This window comes from Prionailurus bengalensis, chromosome A1 (assembly GCF_016509475.1).
Source record: "Prionailurus bengalensis isolate Pbe53 chromosome A1, Fcat_Pben_1.1_paternal_pri, whole genome shotgun sequence".
Taxonomy (NCBI): domain Eukaryota; kingdom Metazoa; phylum Chordata; class Mammalia; order Carnivora; family Felidae; genus Prionailurus; species Prionailurus bengalensis.
The window spans coordinates 116020988-116036078 of NC_057343.1; the positions used below are offsets into that span (position 1 = coordinate 116020988).

Genomic DNA, 15091 nt, shown 5'->3' on the forward strand with positions numbered 1-15091 from the left:
ATATGCCAGTTCACCCAGAACTCCTCCTCAGAGAAGCCATTAACAGGAATGATCCCTGGGATGTTATATCAGGCTGACCACCAGGCCCTTAGCAGGAGACAAAAACAAGAACAACCATCAAACTTGCCTCGGCAGAGGCCAGGCAATAGGGCAAAAATCATACAAGTCTCTAGGTCATCATCTTTCTAGGGAAAGAATGCAAGAGGGGCGCCTGGGTGGCTCAGTCAGTTAAGCGGCCGACTTCGGCTCAGGTCATGATCTCGCGGTCTGTGAGTTCGAGCCCCGAGTCAAGCTCTGTGCTGACAGCTCAGGGCCTGGAGCCGGTTTCGGATTCTGTGTCTCCCTCTCTCTGACCCTCCCCCGTTCATGCTGTGTCTCTCTCTGTCTCAAAAATAAATAAACGTTAAAAAAAAAAAAAAAAGAATGCAAGGGAGGATGAAGCAAAACACAGGTGGTCTCTGAAAGACTTGACTCAAAAGACTAAGTGACTACCCACAGAAAATTACAAGACACCCTTAACCAAAGCTAGGCTTTCAACAAAACTCCCTCAAAAGCTTTCAGGTTCTATCTTCTGCTCCCTTTCTTCTTCTGTAAGGAATTTAAATATGTCACAAATGGGTAGCCTCGATGTCAAATCTGGACCAGATATGTACTCTGGTATTCCCTGGGGATTTCATATAAAAATCTGGACTTTTGGCTTCTCTTGTAATAGGAGATGATGACACTAGAGCCACACTCACTCATGACAACAGGCTGAGTAGCAACTGCTCCCCATGAACACATCAACACTCCAGTTTGACAGAGGCACACCGTTCCATGTTGCTCACACTGACTGTTCCCTACCTGGCCCTGAAAACACCTTTGAGTTGGAGACCCCTGGCCAGTGACCAACAAGGGAGGCTGATAAATTGGTAGGCACATCAGCTGACAAAGAGCAGGACTCTCTCATTCACAAGTACTTATGAAACACGCTCTACATGCCAGGAACTGTGCTGGGGGCTGGTACACAAAGAGGAATGAGGAATGCGTTTTCTGCCCCCACCCCCCACCCCCAGCTCTGGGAATTTCTAACCCTGGTGGGAAGGTAAGACTTAAACAAAAGGCTCTGGGAGTTGAGCATGCCAGACTCACTGTGACTAGTGTTCAAGGAATGCCTCAGCAAAGAGTTGGGAACTGAACATGACTGTTACCGTTTCTCAGCTTTCATATATCCCTTCATTCAACTAGCATTTATTGGTGTCCATGTTATACTCAGCATTATGCTGGAGATATAAAATAAGCACAGGCTATGTCCTTGAGAAGCTCATATTAAATAAGAGGCAAAATAACTAACCAGGATAAAGTATGCTAAATTCTATAATCAAAGTGTTGCTATGGGGATACAGATGAGGAGGTATGACACAAGACTCACTGAAGAAGGCAGCTGTGAAGCTTAAGTAGGAAACTAAGGAGAGGGGACTCTGGGCAAAAGCACTGGCTGAGACACTAACAGGAGTCATGTTTAGAGGATCACGTGGACCAGTTTATCAAGAGCAAAGGGTACATGTGGGTAACAATGGAGAACACAATTAAAGTGGTAGGACAAGGATACACCATGATAGGCACAGAACATCAGGACAACTAACATATTTGGAATTTATTCAGCAGCAGCCAGGGGGTGCCACTGACGGCTTTTTAGAAAGACTCTTCTCCAATCAGGACTACATTTAGGAAGACTGCAAAGGGCAGTGGTACACAATGTCCCAGAGGAACATTGCATATAGGGTATAGAAGGAGGCTCCCATAAGAACTCAGAAGCAGGAAAACAAGGGAAGCAATAAGACCACATCAGAAAGATACTGTAGAGGCTTGCCAAAAAATCTAAGACAATAGCATTTCTCTGAAAAGACTCCTCAGTTGTTTTCTTTTCTTTTTCTTTCTTTCTTTTTTTTTTTTTTTTTACCAATTCAGACCAGTCTTCCCCACAAATAATAAGGTTTTACCCTATTTGTTTCATTCAGAGATGTAAGGCACAATCTACAATTATGGTACTCAGGTTTTGTTTAAAAATCAGCTTGAGATCAATATAAAAACGGGTAGTAGCTTCAAGGGCTTTTTCCCCACTCGCACCCCCACTGCTACACTGAACTAGTTGTCAATCTCAAAGAGAGTCAACTTGAACACAAAATCCAGGTGAGTGTATTTGACTGTGCCTCCCTGACCTTGCACAAGGACCCGAAATGGGCATACAAATCAGAAAAAAAGCTGTGACAGAAGTCAAAGTTCCCGTAACAAGCTAATTGCTTCATGTCTGGCTGAAGAGAAGGCAAGAGATTCATGACTTTTAGTTATTCAGCACGAGCTAGCTGTGACTAATGATATGAATAATCAACCAACAAAGGAGACAGACAATGATGTGATGGTTAAGATAATACTCGCTTGGTCAACCCAACTTATCCTATAACCAAGTCTTGGGTCAAGAAATAGAAACTACAGTTGTTGACATGACTGAAAATACAGAGAGGAAGCACTTTCCATTCGTATTCTCTCAATCCTCAAGACAGCTTCAAGAGTAGCTATTACTATTCCCATTCTACAGATCATGAAATTAAGGTTTAGAGAAAATAAGTAACTTGTCCATGATCTGACAGCTAGTAAGTAAACAGCAGAGTATGAAACCAAGTGAGCGGATTCCAGAATTTTTTAAACCTCTCTGACATACCATTCATTCCCTCACTCTTTTTTAGTGATGTATTACAGATTTTCTTGGATCACCAGATAAGGTCCACTGGTGCATTGGCCCCATTCTTTACAGAACACACTCAGAACAGCCTGGCCTGAGCACTTTTTCTTTGTTTCTAACAAAGATCTATTTCCTCTGGGGTAAGATCAACAGGAAACTCACTTGAACATGAATGGGAAAGAAATCAGCATGACAGCCAAAAACCTCACCAGTGAGGGTTCTAAGATAAGGAATAAAGCAGTCAGTGGAGGTGGGGCCTTCTCCTTCCTTGGAGACTTTTTTCCCCTCCCTGGAGATTTTTTAACTGCAACAGCATCCTGCATCTTTATAAGGCTTTAAATAATGTTAACAACTTCTATGGCCACCCTCTGTGAACCCTCTGGCTTGAGTCTCAGCTCTGCCAGTAATATCCTGATGGTTCTAAAAAAGGTATATAGCCCATTTCACTTCGCTGGAGTTCAATTTTGTCATCAGTAAAGCAAGAAGTCACCAAATCCAAAACTCAACCACTGGAAGATGACAGAACCTGAAGGCTATCTACTGACTCTTCACTCACCTAACCACAAACAGTCATTCCTTGGATCTGAAACAGACCCAGCCCTGATGTTTCCAATAAAATTGATATAAAGACCCCTAGAATGATCTCTTGCAACCCATAAATACCATGATTTCAGACTTGAGCAGCTGGGCCCAAGGACAGAGACTGTGCTTCAGGAATACAATCAAACCCACTTCCCCATGGCTAGGAATGGGGAGAATCAAAAAAAAAAAATCAACCTTAAATACCTTGCTTAGGAGCTTGCCCCTTAAGTTTCCAATGTCTACTACCCACTGGATTCAAAGTGTGGCCAATCAATGCTGTCTGTATTGACTGTCCTACTTTATGTTACTTCCATTGAACTGAAGCCTGCTAGTTTTCTTGAGTATGGTCAGATGGCTGCTGACCCCTTTGGTCAGATGGCTGCTGACTCCCCTTGGGAGCCTCACAGAAAAGAGAGAGGCAAAAGCATGAAACTATATACAGACATAAAGACATGCCCATTTAAAAGTCCACTGGTATGAGCTTTCCTCACATGACTTAAGAGAGGCATCTGTGATTCTTCTTTCAGTTTCTATAACTCATTCCTGTCCTAAGACAGAAGAGGCACACTACTTGCAAAAAGGCAAGTAGCAGGACATGGATCAGTTCACTGATGTGATATTCCTCTGCCCGGAATGATAACAGGTAATGAAAAGGCACACCCACACCCTCAGTCAAGACACAGCCAGCAAGCAGACCTCAGAAACACACCCCTTCCCATTTTTCTGTGGATAGGACTGCGACATGGGCTAAACATCACACACTACCCAAAGGCTCCAACTTCTGGTACAGGAACACGTGAGCCAACACAGCAGACACAGCTGTGAAAAAAGAAGGCCAAGGAGGCATCAGAGAAACAGATGGTAAATGGAACACCTCAAAAGTCCCAAGATTTGGAGGAAAAGAATAACAGTAAAGAGTAATTCTAGCCCCTTTAAAGAAGTCCAGGAAAAATTATTCCTCCTTCCACCTCCACACATATTCCATTTCTTCTCCAATTCTCTCAACAGCATTAGGTTTTGAACCAGACAACATGGAATAATTTCAGAAAGGGACAAAACAACTTCTGCTCTGAATTATTAGGAATAGCAGTAAGAAAAATAGAAATGAGATTCTTACTAATCCTCATGTTTACAAGCATCTAATGGCCAAGGAGTTTCCTGAGCCTGCTACAGACTTTATGCAACAGGCTCAGCGATTAGAAACAGCTCACCTGGTTGGCAGATGGAACTAGGAGGGACATATTCACAGCTTAGACCCTCCTAAAGGCCAACTAGCTCAAATCTTTCCATGAAAGCCCTTAGCTATTGCTAGCCATCTCACAAGAAGTAAAATCAGACTAGGTGACAGGGACACTAGCCCTAAAGCATCCCATGCTGGAAAACTCAGCGAGCTCTTCAATAGCAGGATCTCTTTCCCATTTTAGTGTCCTCAACATCTTGAATTGGGCCTGGTACCTAGGAGGCCCTTGTGAAAAGAAGGTGAATGGTCAAATGTCCTGCTGATGACAACAGACTCCTGGTTAGAGGAAGACAGCACTCAACAACAGAAATCACTTTGGAGTCAAATTGGGTTTTAAGATCAACAAACTTTTTGACCTTGGTCACATTACTTAACCTCACTGAGCTTATTTCTTCATCTGTAAAATGGGGTAACACCAACGATTTTATAAGGCTGATATCAAGTATGCATGAGATAAAGTTCTCCCCTGGGGCGCCTGGGTGGCTCAGTCAGCTGAGCATCCGACTTTGGCTCAGGTCATGATCTCATGGTTCCTAAGTTCAAGCCCCACGTCAGGCTCTGTGCTGACAACTCGGAACCTGGAACCTGTTTCAGATTCTGTGTTTCCCTCTCTCTCTGCCCCTCCCCTGCTAGCACTCTGTCTCTATCTCTCTCTCTCAAAAATAAATATTTAAAAAAAAAATTTTTTTTTAACAAGTAAAAATAAAGTTTTCCCCCTTTCACTAGTCTGGTGGTTGGTGTGGTAATAGCTGGTCTTCTAGATATAAAACATGCCTTGGTGGCTGTTTTAGACCATGTATTTTCAATGAAGACAGTATCACCCCACTGCAAGGTGGGGGGGATTGATTCTTGGGTTAGAAAAATCTTAGATATTTTAAGTTTATGGTCCTCCAAAGGGCCACAGTACATAAACGGATACATAGAGTATCGGTGGTATTAAAATTTCACAGAGGGCGGCAGGGACGGGGGGACAAATGGAGGGGGGTGTCTCAAAAGGTGATAATGAACAAAAGGTTGACAATCACTTCATTAGATGTCTGAAGAGCTGACCCAGTTCCTTTAAGAAGCTGACCATGCTGGCACCATGATCTCACAGGTCCAATCTCTAGAAATAAATGTTTGCTGTTTAAGCACCCAGTCTATGGTGTTCTGTTATAGCAGCCCGTAACTAAGAAGCTTCTCCATGCCTAAAACACCAAAATCAAGGGCACTGTAAGCAGAACGAGGACAGACTTAGCCAACCAACACAATCACACCATTCTCCATGTGCTGCCTGGTGGAACCCGAAGGAACTACAAGTTTGAGCTGAACATAATTCTTTTGCTCCTGGATTCTGTCTCCAAGGTGGAAAATAGCACAAGAATGGATGCCAGGTGTAAGCCCTTCCTAAGTCAGTAAAATTCTGAGAGATTCTTCACATGTGTCCTGAGCAGCTTCTATCTTTTACAAGGTTTTTATCTCAAACTCAATTACTGTTGATGCTAGGAATCAGGGATTACCCAAAGCCCACCTGAATGGCAAGGGGCTCTTCTCCTCCTCCTCTACCCAGCAGTGAAGCCCTTGGTGAAAGAAAATGAAGAAAATGGTAGGATATTGCCCCTTTAGACCACATGTACTTAAAACAAGAAGCTCTATGTTGTGAAAAACTAAGGCCTCCAGCTTAAGGCTAACTCAGAGAAGAATAAAGTATTCATCCTTGTTCAGAAAGAGAAAAGATTAGCCTCACAAGGACAGGTCTCCAAATTGACACCAAATCCCGGAGTTAGAGATGCCTGTGCTACAGAGCGTGGTCTAAGAGCCAGCTGAGGCCCCAGAGAAAAATCCCCAGGAACACATGACCAAGGGGCTAGCATTGTAAGAATGGTCAGATTAGCTCTCCTGAAAAGAGGCTTACTCCAAGAGACTGGCAGACAGCCTCTGCAGCACAACTTGACTCATTTGGGAAAGGACAGAAAATGAATGAAAAAGAAGACAAGAAGTAGGATGAGGTCAGAGCATGAATCCACAAAGATAATGAACAGAAAACTGGAAGGCATATACCTATTTGGAAAAAGGTGCAACATGCCTTTAGAGACTCATTTTTCAAAAAATATTCTCATTAATAGCAAATCTTCAATCTTTGATGGCCTAAATATTTATTGTATTTCTAGGTCTTTAATGTGTTCCATTCATTTAATCACTCTTCCAAGTAAGTATCTGCGTTTTTTTAAAGGATTTTACCTTTAAGTACAGTAATCTCTACACACAACATGGGGCTTGAACTCACAGCCCCAAGATGAGTCGGATGCTCCACCAACTGAGCCAGCCAGGTGCTCCAAGATTCCCATTTTTAGGCAGTGGAAAACTGAGCCTACGAGGTGACTTGTCCAAGGTCATATGGCTAATAAGTGATAGACTCAGATTCAAAACTAATGTTCACCACACACCAAAAATGTATTATGTCCACTTCAAAAGAACTGTTTACTCATCTGAAGACAAGCTAGCTAACAAGGTTGCTTAACCATACCATTTGGGGTTAAAAAAAAAAAAAGTATAGTATTATGTATTAATGAAGTTGATTGCTAACATAGTTCAAAAATGTCTCTGAAGACTATTTCAGATGTGGATTTTCAAAACTGCTTTGGACAGCGACATCACTTAAGTGATATACATATACCACTCTAAAGGAAAACAACACTCAAGAAGTGCTAGCATGTTTGTTACAAAACCCATTTTGTTGCTTTTCAGTTTTGCTTAATTAGATTTTGTGTGTCAGTGAAACACACCAGGGCTCAAAGTTGTCCTCTGTAGAGAACTGAGTAATAAATAGCCTTCAAAGACATCAGGGAAGGCAAAGAAAGCAGGAATCCAAGAACAAGACAACTTTTCATTCTGGGTTACCACAGCTGTACTAATACATCCCCCATTCCCACCATCTGTAAAATGGGGGCAATAAGCCTTTTCTGTAGCCAATTTCATCATAACAACACATGTATCAATTAGCATATTAAATTCATTAAATAACCCAAAGAAAAGCCAAAATAAACCCGACGTGGCAACACCCTCTTAAAAACCTAAGGGCCATGTTCTCAACTGATCCATGTTACACAAACATCAAATCTAATATCCTCCTACCCCAGCTATCAAAATCCTATCCACTCCCCAAATGTGGCTATATTTTCATCAGAAAATAAAGTTTGGGTGCTGTGAGAGGTAAAAAGACACACCAATATATACCAAAACATCTTTCACACTGTCCAAACACTCTTTCTTTTGTTAGCAAACCTGGAGGATTCGTTCTTCTGCCTACCACTCTGGGTTAATCCTCCAAAGCAGTTTGTGGTTTTGTTTTATTGAGGTCAGAAAGCCAGATGGGCTTGAATCCAACTGACCACATACCGGTGGGGTGTGTGTGTGTGTGTGTGTAGCATCAACCGGTCCTCTAGCTTCTACTGTGAAAAGAAACCCCACACTGGCCTCTCTGGTGCCAGGCATTTCCTGACTCCTGTTCTTTCCCCGCCAGAACCCCATTTCAGGGGCTCAAATGTCAGTGGATTCCCTCCAGTCTTCTGAAGCGGAGAATCTCAAGGCAAGGATTTCAGGACCACGTGAATCAGAAACGCCGGGGAAGCACTGAAGGTGCCCATGCTCCACTTTAAATGAAATCAGTTACTAAAGCCCAGGGATGTACACAACTTCTTAGTTGATTTGAAAAACAACAAAGTCTGTAAACTGTACTTCAAAGGCAAGTCTTCGACCTACCAGGAAAAAGGAAAACACAAGACAGGAGTGGAAACACGACGCGAGTAGAGGGCAATTCCATATGGTGAATTCCTGGCCTCTGCCAAGAACCAGAATATCAACAAAGGAGCAGTTAAATGCAGAAACTGAGGGTGGGAGAAAGGGAACAGATGCAGAATCAAGAGCTAATCTCGGAATCCCCACCGCCTCATCTGGCACTTAATAAGAATTACTGGCACTTAATAAGAATTACTCTCTGATCACAAAAGGTAGGGAAGGCGACTCCTAGGCTGAGGCCAGGGCCCACTTGGACGTCCCGTTTGGGAGGGACGAGATGTGCGTGTGACGGGGACAAGGAGGGGATGTGTAGGGACCCCGCAACAGTGCTGGGAAGGCGCCGGGGCCGCTGGTGGGAGGAGGCTCGGACAGCGCCCTGAGCCCCCAGCGCAGCTCCAGGGCCGGGTGGCCCTCACCGCCCCTACCTTCGGCTTCCCGCCCGGCAGCCGAGGGGCAGACACAACCCCCACAATTCCAGGCGGCTGCAGCGGCAACCAGCTCCCCATGCGCAGACGCCGCGGCGACCTTCTGAATCTGTGAGCGCGCACTTATTACGTCACTTCCCACCTCACCCAATTGCTGCCTTCCAGGACGACGAGCGACCGCCTCCCTTTCTTTCCTGCTCTGGTAGCTCTTAAGCCCCGCCTCTCTCTCCCCCGCTTCTGTTAAGTCCCGCCCACTAACGCACACGTGATGAGTCGACTTTTCAGCTGTAACCCTCCGCCAGCGTGAGACACCTGAAGGAGACTGCCACGGGGCTGATTTTGCTTCCAAGCTAGACCAAAATGGGACTTCGAGGTTTCATTTCTGATTTTACAATACTGTAATTTCTTTCTAGCGGAATGAACATCAGAAGGAAACCAGCGGGCATGAGAAGTAGAAATAAATTAAGCTGTTGCCACTCAGTGTGGAATAGATAAATCCGAGACTCTTAAGCTGTAAATAGTCCTTTGAAAATTCGTGCAGAGAGGTCACCTATAAGTCGTCTACTTTATATGCTTATGTATTGTGTGAATTAAAAACGACCAATTATTTTCAAAGTACCCTACAGCTCAAATGCTGCTAGAGCACTGAATATCTTATATGTGCCAGGTGTTGCATATATATATATATATATATATTTTTTTTTTTTTTTCTCAAAACTTCCTGAGATCAGAACAGCCATCCGTTTTTTATAGGTGGGGAAGCTAAGGCTCAAGGAAGTTGAAGAACTTGTAGAAAGTCATATAGTCAGGAAGTGGTAGAACTGGGAATGTAAGCCAGATTTGAGTGCCTCCCAAAGTCCTGTTCTTTTTCCATAAGACCTTCCCCTTGACCAGAGTAGTTTAACCTGCTTAGTAAAATGGAGCGCTCCCTCAGGCCCTGAGAGTCCAGACACAGTGATTCCTGGTCAATCATGAGTGGAGAAAAGTACAATCCAAACAAGCAGTGACTTCCCCGGAACAGGTATTCCCCAAGAGCAATCCACCTGTCTCAAGTTTGTGGTTTTTTTCTGACATTTTTGAGGTATAATGTGGGCTTCTAGCAGTTAATATACTTTCTTGATTATGTTTACTTCAAACAGATGGGAAATCGCACCCATGAGCAAACTTCGGTTTGCCTGGGGAAGGAGAACAAGCCTCTGGGCAATAGTGGAGTGGGTAGTGTCAGTTTTTAAGAAAGGTCTACATAGGACACTTCCCTAGGACTGAGTGGGAAAGGACAGAGAACAGTTCACTTTTTCCATGGAACACCCAAGAGGCTAGCAAGAGTAGCCCAGCAATAATTCTAGCTTGTGTCACTTCCTAGTAGCATGAGGATAAATAATAAACGTTCAACAAATATCTATTACATCAGTGGTAAATTACAGAATGAACATATAAAGTACAATCAACCCTGACACATGTTATAAAAAGATACTAATAAAGTGCTACGAGAGTATTATGCTTATAAATAGAATAAGCTTAAATCTTATAATAGAATGAATAAATAAATGCATGGGCCAAGAAAAGAGTCCAGCTGGACACAGAGCTGCCAACACTCATAGGAACCTGGCTGCCTTCTTGGGACAGCTCTAATCAGTTGATGTGTAGGGGAAAGAGAAATTCTGAATCTCCCCAGGCCTCAAAACGTTGAAAAGACCTGAGAACCTCCTTCCCAGGAGAATTAGCTCTGATCTCAAGTCTTCTCAGCTGCTAAAATCAGTGTGCAGGACTGGGCCTAAACAGCCCCTACTTTCATGGCCCCCAAACAAGAAGAACCACTTAAAGGTGGGAAGTTTGAGGTCCAGGGATGGTGGGATGGTGGGTGGTGGGATCACAGAAATCTCTTCTCTGTTTCCATGTATTACTCTTGGAATTGAGCAGAAATAAGTTTAAATTTTTCTTTTAAATAAGTAAATGACAAACAAAAAGCCACCTCTTCTTGCAGCTCTATTGGAGAGCTTCCAAGACCCCTCTTCCACTCCCCAGAAGAGCAAAAGCTTGCAAGAGTACAGAGGCTGAGAAATTACCTTCAACCTGACCACCACCAATCAAAGGAAACCACAGCCCTGCTGTGGCATACCCAGAGCCCTGCTAGGCAAGAGATTTAGATGATCAATTAGCCTTCCTCAATAAGGAAAATGTGTTGAGTAGATCATTTCTCCTCTCATCAGCCTTTCTCAATTAAGCTCCCACAAACCTGATACCCAGTGTGTGAAAGCATTTCTGGCAGCAGGAATTGGCTCCCTGCTCCCTCTGGCCTAGAATATTGAGCATGGGGAGCAAGAGCCCCAGCTCTGTCTCATCATCAAATTGTCCTGTCCTGCTTCCTCTTCCTCTCTGCACCCCTCCCCCTCAGCTTTCACCATACACTTTAAATCCTTCTGCCAGAAATCCTTCCTGGACTCCAGACATTTTATTCACTTGAACATGAGTACCAAACTACATGCCAGCTGTTGGCTATGGGGATACAGCTGTGAAATAGTACCACTGGGTTCTTACCCTTAAAGAGCTCAGGGTTAGATGAGAGATACAGAAATGTAAACCGATCAAATCAACACAGTCCAACAAGGACTATAAAACAGAAATATTAACAGAACTATAAGAATTGGCCCATTTAGGGGCACCTGGGTGGCTCAGTCCATTGAGTGTCCCACTTTGGCTCAGGTCATGATCTCGCAATTCGTGCCAGAGCCTGGAGCCTGCTTCGGGTTCTGTGTCTCCCTCTCTCTCTGCCCCTCCCCTGCTCTCACTCTCTCTGTCTCTCAAAGGTAAATAAACATTAAAAAAAAAAAAAAAAAGAATAGGCCCACTCAGTTCACACGGCTTTGTTTCCAAATCCCTTATGTGAGTAAAACTCTTCCCCATTCATCATCTTGTTTGCTCCAGACAGCTCTGTGAGACAGATAGGGCAAATTTTATTCCCATTTTACAGATACAGCAAAACTCTTTGAACTCATCAGATCTGTGCTGCCCAATATGATAGCCAACAGTCACATGCAGTATTTAGGTTTAAATTAATTAAAATGAAATAAAATTTAAAACTCAATTCCTGAATCACACTAGCCTCTTTTCAAGTGCTCAAGAACCACATGTGAATAATGTCAACTGTATCAGACAGCATGGATTATAGAACATTTCTGTCATCACAGAAAGCTCTTTTGGACAACAGCACTTTAGAGGTCCTGAAAGTCAGTCAAGGGCAAGGATGTGAATGAAGCCAGAGCTCTCAGTGTTCCCAGGCAAGCTGAATAGAGCTGCCAACATGGAAGAAGCAAGAAGCTGAGGGGCACTGCCAAGGAGACCAAGAGGAACTGGCCATCTGAACCAGGGTCCTCCACTTCTGGGCTGCACACAGATGGAGTGGGTGGCAGCAACCAAGGCAGAATGGAAACCATATGATCTCTACCCTGAAACCTGGGCACATCTCAGCCCATATAAGCAGCTTCCTTGGTGGAACTCCAGAATTCTAGGTATCTCTACCCCAAGAGACCTCAAGGACCCCAGTGACTATACTTTGCTCCGTCTCTGGTTCATTTCTGAAGGCCTCATTAGCAGAAAAAGAAAAATAACAAAATGCCCCCTGCAAAAGGGATATGAGGCCTCTGTATGGCAGCCTCTCACCTGCTAGAAGGCCTTGGCAGCTCCGCAGGGCTTCAGCCAGAAAAGATCAGTAAATTTAAGCTGCATTTGCTCTCAGCTAAACAGGCGTCTCTGGTTCAAAGGAAAAGCACTCAAAAGAAGAGACCTAGAAGACAGGCAAGATTTCAAAGGGTTCTCACCAAAAAACTCCCACTGAGGCCGAAGCAAAACCCCAGAACCATGATTCTGTCTCCAGAAACACCTTGAAGCACACACCTACTCAGGTACACAGACATGTGACACAAATGCACTGCCTGCAGGCACCCACAAAGGCAGCAAACCACAGGAACACACACATACACACAGGGCAAAGGTACAGCCCTGTTCCTGCTATCCACTGCTGCACAACAAAGCATCCCAAAACAATAATCATTTATTTAGCAGGTTGGGCAGGGCTTGGCAGGGAAGAATCAACACTGCTCTGTGTACTGTCAGCTGGTGTGGTTCAGTAAAGGCAAGATGCTCACTCACATGGCTGGAAGTTGATCCTGGCTGTCAGTTGGGACCTCAACTGGTGCTGTCAGCCAGGACACTGACAAGCAGCCTCTTTTAGTAGCTGCTTGGCCTCCTCACAGTTTGGTAGCTGGTTTCCAACAATGAGCATCCCAAGAGAACAAAACATAAAAGTGCCTGGTACTTTAATGATCTACCTTCAGAAGGGACATAGCATCATTTATGCCATATTCTGTTGGTTGAGAGACTCAGAGAGGTCTGTCCACATTTAAGGAGAAGAAAAGAGAGACCATCTGTCTATGGGAAAAGTTGACATATTGTAAAGAGAACACACGGGTTAGGATATATCATTGCAGCCACCTCTGGAAAAGAGCCACAAGCCCCACACCCTGGCACAAACACCCACAGTCATACACACATCTTACACATCCAAAGTCAAACACAGGACACAGACAAGTTTACACATGTACATAAATTAAAACATTCTGCATTTATACACATGAACACTGTCACACAATGGTATGGACTTTACCACAAATATATTTCTTACATAATTACACAAATGTATCTAGTGAAACATGAAAACATACCATATAGAGTATATTGAAAATCAATCAGAGACCATCAGGAAACCAGACTGGGAGCAGATGGAGTATAACCTAGGTGTGAGCTGTCCCTCACCCTGTTCCATTTCCCCACCAAGAACCCATGGCTGCAGGTATCATAGAGATGATAGAGGAGAACATTAATCCCCCACACCCCACAGCAGATAACCTGAAACCCCTTTTGAGCACTTCTTTCCTCCCAAGTCCCTGTCTCACCTCTGTCCCTCCATGGATCATTTTTTATCTTTTCTTTCCCTTGCATGGTACCCAGTCAGCCAGTTCACATCTCATTCTCCAGGATTTTCCCTCAAGCCTTCCTCACCCTTTGGTCATACAGAGCAGTTCAGGTTTGCCCAGATCCATGATAAAAGGCTGATGTAAAGAAAGACAGGCAGGGACAGGAGCTGGAACCAAGGTAGTCTGAAGACAGGCTATACTGTCATCTCTCCTTCTCATAGACCACCAGTCCTCTTGCTCTTGTCTGCATCACATCAAGATATCTGACTGGCCAATACAGCTTAACTTTACATTCTAAATTTGGGCTGAGTTAAGTTGACTGGAATAGTTCACTTCAGTCTCCGCCCACCCCCACGCACACACCTGGAAGAGCCCTAAGAACAAGGCTACTGCAGGGCTGTTGTAGGGCAGCCTATGGGCCCTCTCCTGGTCCAATCTGTGCCGACCCCTACATAAGGGCCAGGGCTGCTTCTTCAAGCAGAGAGATGCAGAAGGGATGTTGTCTGCTACAGGGTCCTGGGCATAACAGGTACAGTGACTGGCCATGCCTGCACATGCTAGCACAGTCCTGGGTCACCAAGTCAATAAGGGGAAAACAACTCCTCTGACGCTGTCCCTAAAAAGGTTCCCAAGCACCAGAGCTTTGGGAGATCATGTGTGGACAATAAGGCTTGCAGTGTGGCATGACTCAGAACATTAGATCATCAAATCCAATACCACTGAGGCACCTGGGTGGCTCAGTAGGTTGAGCATCTGACTCTTGATTTTGGCTCAGGTCATGATCTTGCAGCTTTGTGGGTCCAAGCTCTGCATCAGGCCCTGCAGTGGCAGCACAGAGCCTGCTTGGGATTCTCTCTCTCCCTCTCTGCCTCTCCCCTTCTCGTGCTGCCTCTGTCTCTCTCAAAATAAATAAACTTAAAAAAAATTCAATATCACTGTCAGCAGAGAGCCTGGATTCAGGACTGTGGAGCAGTTTAAGAACCGGCTTCAGCATCGGACAGCTCAAATTTTGACTGCTCCTCACTAGCTAAGCAAGTTGCTTTAACCCTAACCTACCTTACAGTGGTGTTTCCTTATCTGTAACATTGAGGTAGTATTAGTATTTCCTTCAACAACTGTTATGGAGATTAAATGATATAACATATGTAAAGCATTCAGCACAGTGCCTGACACAGTAAGTGCTGAATTGATCTTCTCTCTTCTCTATTCTTCTCCATGCCTGTTGGTTACACATACATGGTGATAGAAGCTGGGTAAAGTTAAATCACACACAAATACACATGTGGATCCTGCTTTATGTCCCCACTTAGTATTCTAATTATTCCACTCCCAGACCTACACACACCTTATACATCATGCCCAGGCTATATAT

General features: G+C 44.1%; 1 protein-coding gene across 2 annotated transcripts in view; it reads right to left on the minus strand.

Moving 5' to 3' along the window:
* The window catches only part of SIL1 (SIL1 nucleotide exchange factor), a 218126-nt gene extending 208952 nt beyond the window's left edge, over positions 1 to 9174 (minus strand). Inside the window, exon 1 of one of the 2 annotated variants that reach the window (XM_043589084.1) lies at positions 8747 to 9174. In XM_043589084.1, coding sequence (XP_043445019.1) covers positions 8747 to 8827 — 81 coding nt within the window. In that variant the 5' untranslated portion in view covers positions 8828 to 9174. The remainder of the gene's footprint in view (positions 1 to 8746) is intronic. The other variant, XM_043589092.1, reaches the window with a different exon arrangement.
* Positions 9175 to 15091: the final 5917 nt, after the last annotated feature.